Source organism: Amphiprion ocellaris, chromosome 13 (genome assembly GCF_022539595.1).
Source record: "Amphiprion ocellaris isolate individual 3 ecotype Okinawa chromosome 13, ASM2253959v1, whole genome shotgun sequence".
NCBI lineage: Eukaryota > Metazoa > Chordata > Actinopteri > Pomacentridae > Amphiprion > Amphiprion ocellaris.
The window spans coordinates 16,341,832-16,358,550 of record NC_072778.1 but is presented as its reverse complement, the minus strand read 5'-3'; the positions used below and the strand labels follow the sequence as shown (position 1 = coordinate 16,358,550).

At 41.0% G+C, this 16,719-nt stretch overlaps 1 protein-coding gene across 4 annotated transcripts; it reads right to left on the bottom strand.

Moving 5' to 3' along the window:
• Nucleotides 1-4: 4 nt before the first annotated feature.
• ganabb (glucosidase II alpha subunit b) lies at nt 5-15,011 on the bottom strand. 4 transcript variants are annotated; one of them, XM_023281991.3, is made up of 25 exons: nt 14,960-15,011; nt 13,043-13,144; nt 12,816-12,924; nt 12,305-12,432; nt 11,266-11,445; nt 11,037-11,102; nt 9,802-9,859; nt 9,594-9,675; nt 9,389-9,485; nt 9,108-9,288; nt 8,812-8,965; nt 7,851-8,086; nt 7,545-7,671; nt 7,311-7,390; nt 7,010-7,150; nt 6,765-6,861; nt 5,882-5,983; nt 4,628-4,871; nt 3,808-3,872; nt 3,110-3,186; nt 2,952-3,026; nt 2,679-2,792; nt 2,447-2,556; nt 2,157-2,257; nt 5-1,385 (listed from the first exon to the last, which is right to left on the bottom strand). In XM_023281991.3, exons 1-25 carry the CDS (start codon nt 14,977-14,979, stop codon nt 1,276-1,278), a joined length of 2,856 nt encoding a protein of 951 aa, XP_023137759.2. In that variant the 5' UTR covers nt 14,980-15,011; the 3' UTR covers nt 5-1,275. The 4 variants fall into 4 exon arrangements, with proteins under 4 accessions (XP_023137759.2, XP_023137758.2, XP_023137760.2 ...); XM_023281990.3 differs by lacking the exon at nt 14,960-15,011 and adding an exon at nt 14,698-14,756; XM_023281992.3 differs by lacking the exon at nt 14,960-15,011 and adding an exon at nt 14,725-14,756.
• Between the last annotated feature and the right edge of the window lie 1,708 nt (nt 15,012-16,719).

The window sequence follows — 16,719 nt, the reverse complement described above, 5'->3', positions numbered from 1 at the left end:
GGTATTTCTTTCACAATTGGTCAATTTTATTTTCACTTGGTCTCATCTTTTAAAGTACATCTGAAAATGGTGATTGACAGCTGAAGTCCGATCCTTCACTTCCATTTCCACCAGTTCAAGCCATCACCAACAAAAATTCAGCAACATGTACATTTATGATCATAAAAACAATCATGACAAACTCACAGAACAAAACCCCTAAAAAAGTCAGATGATTAGACTAGTCAGGACATAAGTCTCCAAAAAAATCATTTGAGTGTCAGTGTACATTTAGGACAGATGTTTGTACAGGTTCAAAAGCCTTCTAAGGATATTTGGAAGGAAAACACCTCAAGGATTAGAGATGACCTGTTCATTAAGATGCAAACGACACAGTGGAAATCCTAGATTGTCCTGATACCTAGTAACACATGAAAATCTAAACAACTTTTAAGTTCTTACTCTTCCTCAAGTGCATTAAAAATAGTCTAGTAAACAAAGATGGAAAAATAACTTGATAAAACAAAAAGCACGTCAACAGGATGATCCACAAACTGTCAGTGGTTCAATCCCCTGAAGTGATTCCCATTGCCAAGTTTGTTCAAAACAACAGCTGAAAATCCCCTCTCTGTGCAGCAGTTGAACGACCTGATCACTTCCAATGCGAAGACATGATTATGAATCATTTCAATGCACACAAACTCATTACTGAGGAATTCAGGGAAAGACTGAATAAGAATGAACCGCCCAGGATTGGTAAGATCGAAAGGTTTCTTTACTTTTTGTGGAGTCAAGAAAATTGGGAAGCACTGGGTAAAAAAGTTAGTGCAGAACCAGAGAAGATTGATGGTGAACCCTCCCTAGATATGAAATGTGGCACGACTGAAGGAGGCCAAGCTATGAGTCGATTTAAGTGCTTATAAGAGGGATGGAATGAATTTTTGTGGAGTATCAAGTCAGAAAACAGAAAGAGGGGATCAGCAGCAGGTGGAGTTTTGAATGTGAACCTTCATTTTAAATGACTAACAACCCGCCACAGTGATCTTTCTTCTGAAGCTGACCGGATGGAAAACCAAGTGTGTGTGTGAGTGTGTGTGTGTGTGTGTGTGTGTGTATGAAAACTATGTGTAATTATTGTGTTGTGTGTTTTCGTTATTCTCCATTTTAGCCATCATGGTGTCCTGCTTTAGTTAGTCTCAGGAATTAGCGCCTTGTGTTTGTTCCCTCCTCTCCCCCTCCCCTCCCCTCCCGTTCCGTCATTTCCCCCTCCTGCCCCCTCCTCTCCTGTCTCCGTGGTTACTGAAGCATCACAGTCCAGTCTGCCCCTGCGTTCATGCCGGGCTTGCGCAGCGTCAAAACAGACATGGAGGCATCAAAATCGAATTCTAGTTGGCTGTCTTGTCCATCTGCACAAGGAATACAGGAAAAAAGGTCAGTGAATCTCATCCCAGGAAAAGGTTTGTAGCTTCAGAGGCTCCATAATCATGCATAGCTTAACACAATATCTTTTAAAATGGGATGCTTGCTTATTAAAAAACATAAAAGCAACATTTGAATGGCTGAGAGTTTGAAAACAACCAACTTTAGAAACAGCTTGCAAGTAAATACAATTCTCTGTGGTTCAATACTAGGATAAAGACATATTTCTTGGCCGATATTTGACTTGTTCAAGCAAGAAATGCACAGGTGGAATTAATAACACTGAGGTATTGTGTATGCCCACTCACTGACATGATGAATTTGGACATAATGAAATCATCACTTGCACCTGAATTTTCCTTGCTTTGATGAGGAAAAAAAAAAATCTACCTCCTTAAAGTTTACTCTCCAAATGTGTATTTTCTTCAGAATAATCAGTGGCGCTCCAGTTTATACCTGTATGTCCTGTGTATATCTAAAGTGCAATTCTCTACCATAAAGAAGAACATAAAAACTAACAAAAGGAGGCACATAGACGTATTAGCATCTTTCATTTAAACAAAACATACATAACTGTGTTTGAATAAATTTCACTTTATATTACTGACAATTTTCTCCTACTGTACGTGTATGAAGTGTTTTTACCATGAAATTCTTAAAACGTATTGCTATAAAACTTCTTAAAGTATGTAGTTTGTCAGCATATAGTATGCAAACTCTGATGACTACTTCACATGTAAGGAATGTAAAACACTCACCGGCAGTCTGAAGGGTAACCTTGCTGGGTTTACTGGCTCCCAGTATGACAACGCGTTCAATCCAGGAGCGAGTAGTAAACTGGGCATCAGGAGCGAGGTTACTGTGGACCACACAGAGACAGGGATTAAGTGTTTAACCATGAAAAAAAGTTATAGCAGTCAAAACTCAGTACTTTATCTGTTGCCGTTTTTCTCTGCTTCACTTTAAACGTCTTCAGTTGTTATTTGAGAGCCTAACTGAGGCTTCATTTTGGCACAAAGAGGTGCAGGAAATAATATGAGTCACTCACACAGAAGAGAGGATGTTCTTGGCGAATGACAGTCTCCTGTGGATGAATTCCTTCTTTTCGTAGTTAAAAGTGTGGCCGTCATCTATGTAGAGCTCCCCCTCTGCAGTTCTCTGTCAGACAAAAGGTCCAGACTTGAGCTATGAAAATCCCACTTGCCATTTAACATGCCAGAGCAGCAGTTGATCACAGATATATCATTCAACTGCCAGCAGAGAATGAACAGCTCAGTTACCTGGAGGTTAAGAGCCACATATAGAGTGTAGGGGTCGTGCTCCATGCAGGTGGAGGACCTGCGAACTCGAACCTTCCTGGGAATGATGGATCCACCGCGCTGGAATACAGGAATCTGAATACACAAGGCTCCATATTAAAAAAAAAATAAATGAAATGGTGACAAAGAATGTGGAGAGGTCTGAAATTGTGATCCAGCAAGAGAGAAAATTAACAGCATGTTTGTCTATACATCATTAGCCTCATAATGTCTACATTTTTGTGTGAGTCTTACAGAGCTCATGGTGACAGGGATGTACAGGTTCTGAGCCCCATTGTGCTTCTGGAAGGTGTGGATGTCAAACCAGACCTGAGAACACACAAACAGGTTAAGACAAGACTACCCGAAGACACTGAAAACAAACTTAGCATGAGATAAAGCCTTTCTCTTACCGTGTCTTTACCAGGCAGGTAGGCAGTGACTCCCCTGGCTCCCTCCTCAGTAACTGGGTGCACCAGTAAGTCTCGCCCTGCAGCAGAGTTAAAGAACATCAGGGGAACTGATAATTTCAGAACATGTCTGCCTTTCCGGAACAACTGAATTAAAGGTCTCATTTTAGTCTGTCCTCATGTACTTTGATGCAACGGCAAACAGATTAGAGCCACAGCATTCAGCATTTATCTGATCAACAACTGTCACCATCAGACACTGATCTTTTTAAATGCAATCGCTCATATTTTTGGCCACCTGGTGGCAGCAAAAGTAAGCTGTGTACAAATCAGTAACATATCCCACCCTCTATGTTGGAACAGTAAATATGTCAGTACATGGTTAGTACAATAGCCTGCCTGTCACCAACAGTCACCAGTTTGTCACCATTTCTGTCTGCTAACTGAGGTAAGGAGGTAATGTACAGTGGGTTTTAAGAGCCTCAAGCCACCTGCTGGGGCCAAAAATGAGGCCATGGAAGAGGTGAAAGTCAACCAAAACAGTAAGGTTATGGGGCAGGCAGCGAAAAAAATGACCTGACACTGAGTGTAAAGCTCTGTAAGGCCAAGCGGAGCTACATATTTGGCTGATTCACTACTAATGGTAACATTTCTAACTAAAATCATGAGGAGATCTTTTCACTTTTTAGGTGTTGTCTCACCAATCAAGAACTCGTCATCCACGGCAAAAGTAGCAGGATCCTGAGGATACTCCACCCACAGCGGTCTGCAAAAGAGATGCACATTTCACCACATTATCAAAATCTGCAGTGAACTCAAACTAGCAATACACTGTGTTTTTGTGCACTTGGATGTGATTAATAATTGGACAATAAAAATGTATTTCTCTAATAATACACACATCACAACTTGTTAGCAGATGCTTAATTAAGTCTACAATTTTTGTAACTAGATTGTAGTGAGCCAATCCTGTAGATAGGGATGGATTGGGATCAGGATTTTTGAAGTTATCAGTATTAGCTCTCCCTTAAGTATAAACACTGTCAAAATTTGGACACTCAAGTTGTACCAGGACACATTATTTTAAAGCGTAGTAGCTCTGGCTAAGAACATTAAGCATCACAGAAGTCACGGTCATGGTGCCCATTGCTAGCTAAACGCCTACAATACTCTGTGCGTGCAAACATGGAATTGCTTGAATCCACTACAGTGTTAAACAATAAGAAGTTCCACCTGGTGGCGCCACCAGATACTACGGCATGTGGAGCAGAGCTCTAAATGCATTGTGGAGATATTCAGTTGCATGTACAATAGACTGATTTTAATAACTCCAAGGTACTTACAGTGAGCAGTATCTAGGAAAGTGTTATCACACTGGTATCGGCAGACACAAAATATTAAATGACTCAAAGTGAATTGGGGGCAAAACAAATGTGACATCGGGACATCCCTATTTGTAATTGGTTGTGTTGTGGTACGATAAAATATAAGATAAAAAAACGCCTCCTGCCCCATCCTCACCTCATGATGGGCTCTCCAGTGCGGTGTGCGTGGTAGAACTGCTGGTACCAGTAGGGCAGGAGTGTGTAGCGCTGACGCACAGCTTCACGGATCAGTGCAGTGTTTTCTGGACCAAACAGCCAGGGCTCACGGCGAGGCGTGTCCAGGTGGGCGTGGGCCCTAAAGAATGGCTGGTAAGCCCCCGTCTGGTACCAACGCACCAGCAGCTCAGTGCTTGGAGACTTGAAAAAGCCACCAACGTCAGCTATGAGAGAGAAGGAGGAGAAATGATGTGAAGCCTGTGCTGCTTACAGCCTTTTATAGCCTCTGCACCTCTTGAGGAAACAACACAGCCTGAAACAACAAACCTCTTCAGATTATTCTATTTTTGGAGCTTATGGGTGAAACTGGAACTTTTGTTTTAAAAAAAAGCTGATAAAACTGCAATTACATAAAACACCTGAAGTGCTCATGAACATAAGTGCAATACTCTGAACAGTACGTGAGAAAACATGACTGATAAATTTAACTGCAGCTAATTTAATCATGAAATCTGAACTCACCATGGCAACCTCATGCACATTTCCATGACAACATTACAAAACACCACAGGCAGGAAGATGCTGGTCCAAGTCAAATTATTTTCAGATGACTGATTTCAAAAAAATGTAGATTTTTTGCAAAGGCATTGCAGTATCACAGTCCTGCTTTACTGCCAGATTGAAGTCACATGTAACTTTGTGGCAGCAGATTTTTAGGTTGGTGGCTAATTCACCTTTTAAAGGGCAGCAGAATGTTTTCAAATAAAGACCTGTTATACAACCTGCTGGCACATCCCAGACATGCAGACTGTTGATAACAGTTTACAGATATTTAACTAACTGCCTCTGTTCCACTTGCCTTCCACAGGGTTTTGTTTTTGGGGGTTTATTTGTTCAAATTTTCTGTAAATAACCAAAATTGGGAACTAGCAGATACCAGTATATAAAATAATGATGTTCAATTTGAAAAGATATGATCATGTGGAAATATGGTTTATAAATTGTTCAAATGTTTGTTTTGCTAAATTTGAAGCAAACAAATAGGTGATTTCCACAGTGTTAACAGCATCTGAATTAAATCACCATAAAAGCACTTCAGAATTACAAAACAGCAATTAACAAAACAACGGATTTAAAAACAACCACAAAACATTTTGTAATTCTTTGAATATTAAACAAACTGGTAATTTTCTGCTGACCAGACAGAGTAACTAACTAAAGAGGTACTACTCACCGCCACAGAAAGAGATTCCAACCAGGCCCAGACTCAGACACATGGGGATAGAGATCTTCAGATGGTCCCACTCAGCAGCATTATCTCCTGTCCACACAGCACCTGCAAACACAAAAACATACTTTACCACTCAAGACCCTGTACTACAAAATATTTTAACACAATGCTCAATTCCTTACCTATAGTGCAATGTACTCCAAATAGTAAGCTTTAGTGAAATGTCATTATTGTACTAGTGATGAGCAAATTCTTAACATAAAGTTCGACAAGAAATTGACAATGCTTGGCTTGAAACAGGACAGGACCCTCAACATACAGTATTTCATGCTCTGCAGTCTTGGACAAACAATTATATGAAGCACTTTCACAGTTCAGACTGGACAAAGAAAGTGCAGCTTTGTCTGGCCTCTGAAAGTAAAATCAACTGTAAGCTCTTAAGTAATCATTTATCTATTTTATGCTATCTGAATCATCTATTTATGATAAATTACTTACATGATTATGCATTTTCAGAGCAACAAAATTAAAAATGTATTAGAGTTACAGGTTGCCTGCTGCTTACAGTAACGTGAGACGTATCTGCTGTACAACAAGAGTCACAGAAAGAGATCTCAGGTCTTGTCAGGTTTGGAGTTTCTGTCTGAAGAGGCTTCTTAAAAATTGTGTTCCCAAGTTTTGTCATCTTCTGTATTGCTATGATGGACTGTTATTCTCCATATTGTATACAATATGCCATTAACAACTGCCAAGCAATGTGTTTGTATTCTTATTTAAAGGAGATAGAAGTCATGGCAGTATTTCCATGACAGGAAAACACCAAATGCAAACAGCAAAAGTCATTCAGTGTGTGATGCCATGTCTACATTAGTAGATTTGTGCTCACCGTAGCGCTGTGAGCCAGCAAAGAAAGCCCTGGTCAGGACAAACGGTCGCTCAATGCCCCCAGACCTCTGGATCAAACCCTCCGCTGTGGCCATTTGCTACAGATCATAAAGAGAAAAACACTTTAAAAAGTCATCTATTAAGGGGATTCTACAAAGTAACATATTTTGGTTGATACATTCATTATTTTAACTCTATCACAATAACATTTTGTCAGTTAGTTGTGGTCAAACGATGTGCACTCACCACATAGAAACCATACAGGTTGTGTACGTCACGGTGCTCCCAGGCTCCGTGCACTGTGTCCTTGTGCATGGTGACCTCTGGCCCATTAAAGACCGACGGCTCATTCATGTCGTTCCATGTGTACATGTTCTCCATGGATCCCTGAAAAAATATACAGGCTGGATTTAACCTTAAAGATAAGTCTGACTATAGTTTTTAAAGAGGATCGGGCACAGGAAAGCTGCAGAGCTGACACGCTAAATCTTCAGTATTTCACTTGCATATGGAGATACAAGTAAGTGACCATTTCCTTGAGACTCACCTCATACTGATCGTAGGCGAACATGCTGGCCCACCAGGCCCTCATGTCTGCACGGAAGAAGTCTGGATAGCTGGCACTGCCTAATATTCACCATCCAGCCCAAAGAGGAGGAGGAACGACAGAAGGAGATTGAGATATATTGTTTCTCAGTTATGGTCAAGTTCACAAAGCACATTTTTAAATGCATTTGGTATACATTTTCTGGTCTCTGATGTACAGTTGTCAGTCTCTTACCAGGCCAGCACCAGCCCTCGTAGTCTCCCCCATCTTTATTCTTGATATAGAAACCCTTGGAGCGGATTTCATTATGGATCTTGTAGTTGCTATCTACTTTAATATGAGGGTCCACAATGGCCACCAGCTTTATTAAGAAAAGCAATTAAAGAAGGCAGTTAGTATTAATTTACTAAGACTTTACAGAAAGTGAGATGTGAAACAGCAGAGGAGACACTGGAGAACTTCTGGCAAGATACCACAGAAGCTGAGGAAGCTAACACTGTATGCTGGAACAGTAATTTATGGATTATTTTTCATTGGTACCTTGCGCTTCTTGTCCATGAGACCCTGCAGCATCTCCTTTGGTGTTGCAAACTTGTGAGGATCCCAGGTGAAGTAGCGCTTCCCATCTGTGTGCTCGATATCAAGCCAGATGAAGTCGTAGGGGATGTCGTGCTCATCGAAGCCTGCATCCACTGACTGCACGTCTTCCTGGTCATTGTAGTTCCAGCGGCACTGGTGGTAGCCCAGGGAGGCCAAGGGAGGGAAGGACTGGGTGCCTGATGGACAATACAAGCAGGTCAGTCAAAAGCTGATCGTTTAACTGGTATGAGGCTTTGGATTAATACTAAACCTGACAAAAATAATTCAAGGTCAGGATAGGCTGATGTGGCCTCTAGCTTTGGTAATTCCAAGATGAACTGACAGAGATTTTCCCCAGGCTTAACAGCTCCTGAGTTGAACAACCACAGATCCTATATTAATTAAATTCATAATTACCTTCAAACTCAACGTGAATGAGAAAAATTTTCAAGAAGTTAGGAATTCTCTTTTCATTAAAAGTCATTAAAAATCTCAGTCTGCAGATCAACATAAGTCAGTAACGATCTCTTAAGCACATGAAAGCACCTTCATAAAAAATATGATTTCAGAGCGTGGGCTGCTGTTTAGCCTCAAAGTCATTTAGTAAAATCTGCTTTTGGCAGGCTAGAAGAGTTTGTTGTGGCTCTCCTCCATTTTAACCACACACTTAAAGATCTAAATGTAACCAGTCACAAAATAGACCAAAGCATTTCTGTTTTAAAACTTATACTGCAATTTATGACATCAACCTTTTCTATTCAGAACAGATTAGAAGGAGGTAAGTGGTACTTATGCATCCAACCTAAAGTACGAGAAATTTCAGCGAGTAAGACAGCCAAAGAGGCTCACAGCACTACTCTCTGACTCCTGAGAAAACCTGGAAAATAGGGTTAATCTAAGCGGCCATTCGTCTGCTTCCTACCTGTAAGAGAGGCATACTGAGAGAAGACGTCTTTGGGAGTTGGTCCCAGCATCAGGAAGACATCGATGATGCCGCTCTCAGAGATCCAACGCACATCTGTCTGTGGTGTCTCACTGGAGCCCTGAACATAATCCAGCATTTTCCCAAACACAGTCTGGAGAGAGACACAATAAAAAGGGGTGATTTTGTGCAGCAGATGCTCACCATGGCCCAACAACTAAGACTGGAATTAAATACCTGCAGTCAAAAACCAGGTAAAGAGTCCTGGCTGCTTTGGTGGGACAGAAACAACGTACCTTCCCAGCTGTGTTGGAGCTTATGTCTACCCAGGTTTCTGCAGCATTGAGCCAGAAGATACCTGTGGTCCGCTGTGTGTTGTGGGCCAACATAACTGGGACAGCCCCATACAAGGCCATTGGGTTATATAACTCATACTGGAAGACATCCAGGTTATAGAGCCGATACGGATCTCCATTCCTGGAACACACAAGCACACACATGCAGAACAGGAAAGTTCAGGCCCCATGTGAATTCAGATCCATTTTATGTGTTAAGTGTGACCTGTGGTTGGACTCACTCTGTTGTTTTGAGTCTTAGGGTGTCTGCGTGTTCTGGGATACCATAGACATGCTCCACTCCCGGCAATGAAAAGTCTAAACTAATAGCAGATGGACCTAAGGGGCAAAAACATCCACTGATCAGTTAAAGGGACACAGTATCACCAGTGCACATAAAAACTGGCTAAAATGATCTATAACTAAATATATATAAGCAGGACGTACCATTAGGTTTGCTGTCTGAGTGCGATTTAAACGTTTCCTCCCACATCCCGTCTTCTACTTTCTCTTCCTCTTCCTTGGTTGTCTGACAAGCAAACAGGGAACACAGTCATGTCAAGTAACATACAATAAAAGATCCCGGCTAAGTGTACAAAAGGTGTGTTTCAATACAGACCAAGTATAAAAGTAAGTGTATTTTGTTGTGTAGTACCTCGGCCTGGTTTGCCGGATCAGCCTCCTCTTTCTTCTCAGCCTCTGGGTCTGCCTGACTTCTCAGTGGCACAAACAATGGACAGAGGGGGTGAGGAGGGGATATAGCAAAAAGAAAGATATGTCACTTTGGCAAGCTCATGCTATCATGTGATGAGTGGCAATATATGGGGGGATAATTAAACTATGAACAAAGGAAAAAGGACATACAAACGGGGAGGTTGGTGATCGCTCCCTTGACTCCACACTGACAACTAACCGATGATCTACTGGGTCTTGAATGACTAATGACAAAAGGGACTGAGCAACTCCCTGCCTTGCGGCTATTTCAAGCTAGGCATTATGGGACAGGAGCTCTAGAGGCTGCAGTATGTAGGAACTACAAGGCTCCTTAAAGAACCAAGTTGTACCCAGTGGATCCAACAGATACCAAGGTGCAATCCAGGCCATGGTGTAGCACCAAAAAACCCTTCACATATGCCTTGAACTGCAGTAAAATTGTGGCTGTAGCGCACATGCAGAAGGCAGTGGTGACCAAGTGGCGCTGTACCTTACACAGACAAAATGCAAAACTACAAGTATAACCACAAAGAGAGATGTTGCTGCTGGGTTTGGGAGCTGCCTGAAACCTAAACTGGAGGGAGACAAAATACATTTGTGTATAGGCAAAAGTACAGCGCTCATATTTGCATCTGAAACCAGTGCTAACCAGCATTATTTTTCAACTCCTGCAGTTGGCACTCACCATAAACTAAGCATTTGTTTTTTCATTCAACAGAACTGGTCAAGAAATCCAGTCAATCATGCAGTTGCAGTGTTAGCTCAGTTTATCAGACGAGCTGCTGCTATGACAACTCAGTGCATGATTTAGTCAATCAGGTGCTGATCTGACAAAACATTAGTGGACAGTGAAAATCATTGCTACAGCTACCCTATAGGAAAATCCTCCAGTGTTTTCTGACGATCACAGTTATGTTTTCATTTGTTTAATAAAAATTTTACAAAAGGAAAAATCAATCTATCAAAGAATATTCAGAGCTGGACCGACCCCCTTAGTGCTAGATTGACTCAAACACCACCATGCACACACTCATCCACACCCTCGCTCTCTCAGTCACATTTATTTGAGGGCAAATACAGTACTTGGTGTGATGGGACTCCCTACGTTTTATTTCACTATTGGCAGCATTAGCACAAGGAACAGAATACACACTTACAAATCTTAAGGGTCTTTACCTAGAGAATACCCTCTTGATATTATCCCACACGCTAGCCACTGTGCTAGTTACTTTATAGGAGAAACTAGGATGATAGGGAGAAGAGGACAGAACAACGAGTCAGAGACAATACTCAAAAAACAAACCATATCATGGGAACAAAAATAGAAATCATCCACTGAGTGAGGACGTGAATTAAAAGAGAGGGTTGATATTCATAAACGTGTGTGCATGCGCGGTTTTCTCACGTGTCCTTGCGCATCCTCAGGTGCTCAAAGGTCAGCAGACCACGTGAGTTCAGCGACATCAGCACGTCGCTTCCCTCCATGATGTCCAGTCGGAAGGGCCGGGCGCTGATGATGACCCTCTGGGACTCCGACCCCAGGGACAACACCACCCCGTTCTCATCCTGAGACAGGAGAGACAGGCTGAGGCAGAGAGAGAGGAAGGAGAGACAAACAGAAGTAAAGAGGGTTTAACAGGAGCTCAGGGTTTATTTTTCTGCATACAGGAAATTTTGCTGGCCTCATAAAGACGTTTTCGCCAGCACCAGCGGAAGATCCCCAGCGCTGAAGGAAATGGCATTTTTGTTTATCAAAAGTTTGAAGTAACTGCAAATTGCATCAATTTCTGTCAAATTAGGTAACAGACTGATTGCCTTGATTGTTTGTGGACTGATCATGCTCACTGTGATACATCGTCTTCCTCAAAAGGTCCATACTTTTTTATCCTGTTCCACATTTAGAAATACGGTAGGTTTCCACAACTAAATCCAGACTTCAAGGTTGGAAAGACAGTCAACTATCTATTATTATCTGTTTTTCCAAGTGGGCTCTTTCATTTCACAGGAAAAATGTGTATTCAGAGTTTCAGTTCTCACATTCCTGTTACATTTATAGTGCTGTTACACACTGTGAGTACATATCTCTACCTATAGTGGAATATGTAAATGTTTTTCTTCACTTCAGCATTAATGGCCAAACTACAGATCTGTGCGTGTGTCACTTCTTTACTCAACAGGCCTTTGTCACAGCAGATATTTTGACTTACCTGAGCAACAAAGCTTGATTATTTAAACCTCCTCTTGATGTGACATGAAAATATCTTAGGTAGGTTGATGTTATTAATTACTCTTTTATGCTACTCTGTCTATTTAAACAAAACATGTATTGTAAGGAGTATCTCTACTACCAATGTTTTCCCTTTGTTGCCTTTGCAGTTTGACTCTCAGATCAAAATCTTACCTACCCACAATAGAACAGTCAAAAACTGTCAAGGGACACTCACGGCTCAGTAGGCGGCTCCCTGATGAGCACATCTGGGACCTCGTAGCGAGGTTTCAGGGGCTTCAGCTCGTTAATCTTCACCCTCGTTATGTTTCCCTGGAGACGGTAGAGTTCAAGGAGCAGACGCACCTGAGAGAAAAACACAGAGGGAGAGGAGGAGAGCCAACCTTACTGTATGATTCTTTTCTTTTAACCTCACCGTATTTTCTCAAACACCACAGTAGTCAGTACATGGGTTCAGCCAAGGGCCACATTCTTAAGGATCGCACATAGTTTGCCATATTAGGCGTTTTGATACCAAGATGATCTGGTTGTGATGACAGCATGCAACATTTGAAGCATATGAAGAGTGGCAATTTTTGGAAACGGGCTTAATAAGCATAAAAATATTTAATAGGGAATGTTGACTGTACAGTTAGTACATTGAGGGAGGTTTTAAGGAGGATAATATGCTGGATACCACAGGAAACCAAATTTGCCCCAATGTGAACAGCTTTTTTTGCATGAGCTACCTTGTTGTTGTCATTGATGAGCTGCAGGGTGAGTCTGGTGTTGGTCAGCTCCATGGTCTCCAGCAGGGCTCGATAAGGCGACTCCCCAGGCTTCAATGCTCGCTGACGCCTGTTTAAAATTTAATCCCCAGAGTGGACATAGAGTTACAAATTTGTAACTGTGTGCTTTGCTTGGGAAACATTAACTTTAAATGAGTAAATATGTTCTTTTTCTATCTTGCACTCACTTGCAGAAGGCACTCTGATCACAGGTCTTGAAGTTGCCCCTGTCCACAGCCCATGTCTCAGCGAGACACACAGCCAGCCAGAGCACCAAGACAGGCACCATCCTACAAAGAAAATCAGCGAGAGGACTGCAACTTAAGACATTTTGAGCTACCACCACTTGTCTCTCTAAAATAATGCACTCAGCAACAGTGGTATCGTTAGGCCTGGGCGTCTGAGGCAATTAAATTGTTGGTCAGTAACACAGACAGCAGTTTGCTCTGATTAAGTTATTTTTGTGGGGTACAGCGTTATGGAACAGGTGAACTTTCCCTCTCATCAGCAGCTGCATCTCTTCTCCTGGGCTATTTCTAGAACAACTCACCTAAACTACAGATTATTAATAGTCTAAAAGATACACCAAATTTATTCCAGTTGGTAGCTAAAACTGGTAACCCTGGTGTAACTCAGCAGTTTGCAAAAAATGCCGTCACATGGCAAAATGAAAATCCAAAGAATAAAGCAGACCTTTAATAATCCCAAAGGAAGGTCTTGTGCCAGATATTGCTCAGAAAGAAACACAATAACATGAGAATAAATGCAGTGCCTAATAGAAGAGCAATGAGATTCAAGTATGATATATTAGTAAAAAAAACAAAGATGTACTATTGCTTGCACACTGTGACTAAATGCTTTACAGCTAACTGACGTATACCAGAAGCAATAATGAACATACGACAGAATCGGAATCGCATAATGACACTGACAGGATTGCAATATTACTGCTGTCCTTTCCATGGAAGGGGGAGGAGTTCTACTGTTTGATGGCCACTGGTAGAAAAGACCTCCTGTGGCGGTGGTCTTAGTACAGCTAAAGCTGCTTTGATGTGACACCAGTGGATAAGAGGTATTGTCTATAATACTAACTAGTTTCCTCAACATCCTCCTATTTGACACCTCCAAAGATTATACTTCTGTCCTCCAGCCTCCCTCCCAGAAGAGAAATATAAATCAGAATAATTCTAATGGGCTAAGCATAGAAAGGAAGTGGGATGACCTTTCTTCGCAGTGTGCCGCATTTTAAATTCGTTTTGCATTTGAAAATGGTCCAATTATCAAGTTGAAATCTAAGATAAGATCTATGTTAGACGTCTTGACCCAATATTTGAAGATCTCCAGAACCCCTCTGTAGATCAATAGCTAACTGATTGCCTTGCCAAACAACAGTAGTACACGGGGGTAGGCGTGCTTAACATCACACAGCCGGACATTGATCTCTGTAGTGGTAAAACATGTCTTCAAATGAAAGACAACGCCAGAAAATGTCACACACAGCTCAGCCGTTTCCCGTTTCCACATCCTGCTGCAGCTACAGTGTTCATACTATCATTTAATAGCTAACCCAGGGGCTCGTTTTTCACGCAAAACCCTAAACCTGCATGTAAAGACTAATTTCAAGTCCTCGTCCGCCCGTCAGATCCGGCTGATGTGTTTGGACCGACGCCAGGAGACAGTATTAGCTAACGTATCAGCTAACGCGAGCTAGCTAATGTTGACTCCGGATTAAGAAATACAATAGAAAACAGGCAATATTTATTACTTTGGCGACGCTAAACGGTCATTCTTTTGCACACAGTTTAATGTAAGATAGTCTAGCGTCAGTGTTACCGTTAATTACCTCTCTGGATGGAGATATGAAGCTAACCTTGGTAGCAGCGGCATAGGCAGCCTGTCAAGCCGTTAATTCAATTGTAGAGGGAAGATCTCGACTTTTCCAGTATGATTCTCTCTTGGGGCCGTTAAACCCCGAACCAGTGGGTTTGCTTTCAGATTTACCAAGTTTACACCCACAGTGATAGTCTGAGCCCTCCTGCGCACAGATACAAAATTTAAAACCGATGATAAATTGGCGATGAAACAGCGGAACTGCTTTGTCTTACCTTTCAGTGAAGGAGGCCATCTTGATTATGCTGCCGCTTGGCTCCGCCCCTTTCACTCCGCAACAAAGATCGTTTAAAAGTAAGATCCACAACAACGCACAGAAAAACGTAAGATTATTTTTAAAAAGTGGAGAAAATATTCAGATTTAAACTACCCAGGTGACACCATTTATATTATGTAGTGTTTTTTTTATTTTAATCTAACCGTAATCTTATAATCTGATTAATGATAAGAGGAGGATGTTTGTGAACTTGGCTTGGATATTTCTCTTCTCAGACGTGGACACGTCATCTCCAGGCTCCAGTCAGGGAAGAGCACACATTTGTCCTGGATTTGCTCTGCTGGAACCATTTCCAGCCAATGCCATGCCAAAACGCTGCACCCACGTGTACAGTCAACAAAATCCACAGCAATTAATCATGGCTTACATCCTGTATTTATAGCTGTTTAACACAGACTACACCCCTGTGTAATATTAATAAAATATCAGATGATTCAAATCTGTATTACTTCTCAATAACTACAGTATTTATAATTTGGCATGTAGAGCATGTCCTCCTATGAACAGAAAAAGTGAATACTTTATGAGAACAATACTAAAAATACAGGCCCCAGAGTAGAAACTCAAAGTGATCAACACCTGTGATCACTGACACACAAGTTGGAAAACGTGATCAATGACACAAAATTAAGAACAGCTGTGATTTCCAATCAGCCCAACTGAACCAATGTGGTTGTAAAATGAGCTGTGAACACCAGAAGTTTCTCAGTCTATCTACATCATGGCTCCACATGGCAATAAATTGCCAAAGAAACAGAAAAATCTGACTTAGAATTTACAAAGATGCAAAATTACACAGGAAAAAAAAATGGAAAAACCTTCTAAATAAATCAGTTTTATACATAGAGATGAGATTTAGGGGGTTAATCAACAACTGGCAAGGCAGTGTAGTAGGATGAATACTTTCTGACTGATCAACCACACTACAGATGTGTCTTGTCAAATGAAGTTAGATGTACACAACCATCATTTTAATTTTAAGTCAAAACCAGTCAGGGCCGCTTAAAGAAACAGCTCTAAAGTAATTGTTAAGGCATCTGATTGTGGTGCTGAAGCATCTTGATATAAGCTTTTATAAATACATATAAGGGCTAATGCTTTGTAATGTGCATGAGTTTCCATTTGTCTGTTGTGAAAGTGTTTCTAGATGGTAAAAAGACTACCAAAATAAATAAATTTGCTCTTTTCTTGTGAAATATAGATTAGTACTTATGTCGTCCTTAAAATGCATTCAAATAAAACCATCTCCAACACAGAGGAAACTCTACTGAATAAATCCAAGACAACTGTAAACTCCACTGTGACTGATTCTTTTAATAATAGTCTTTGTTTGTAGCTTATTTTAGCTTTCCTACCTATAACTTGTAATGCTACCGCCCTGGTCCGTGCTCCTTTGAAAAACAGAATGCCAACCTCAGTAGGATTTACCTGCTTACATAAAACTTATATACAAATATACACTACCAGTCAAAAGTTTGGATACACCTTCTCATTCAGTGGTTTTTATTAAATTATTTTTTACATTGTAGATTAATTCTGAAGACATCAAAACTATGAAAAAATACATATGGAATACATATACAATGTAGAAAATAATACAAATAAATAAAAAGCATTGAATGAGAAGGCGTGTCCAAACTGGTTTGACTGGTAATGCACATTTAAAAAAAAAAACTCTCCTGCATCTTGCAGATTCAC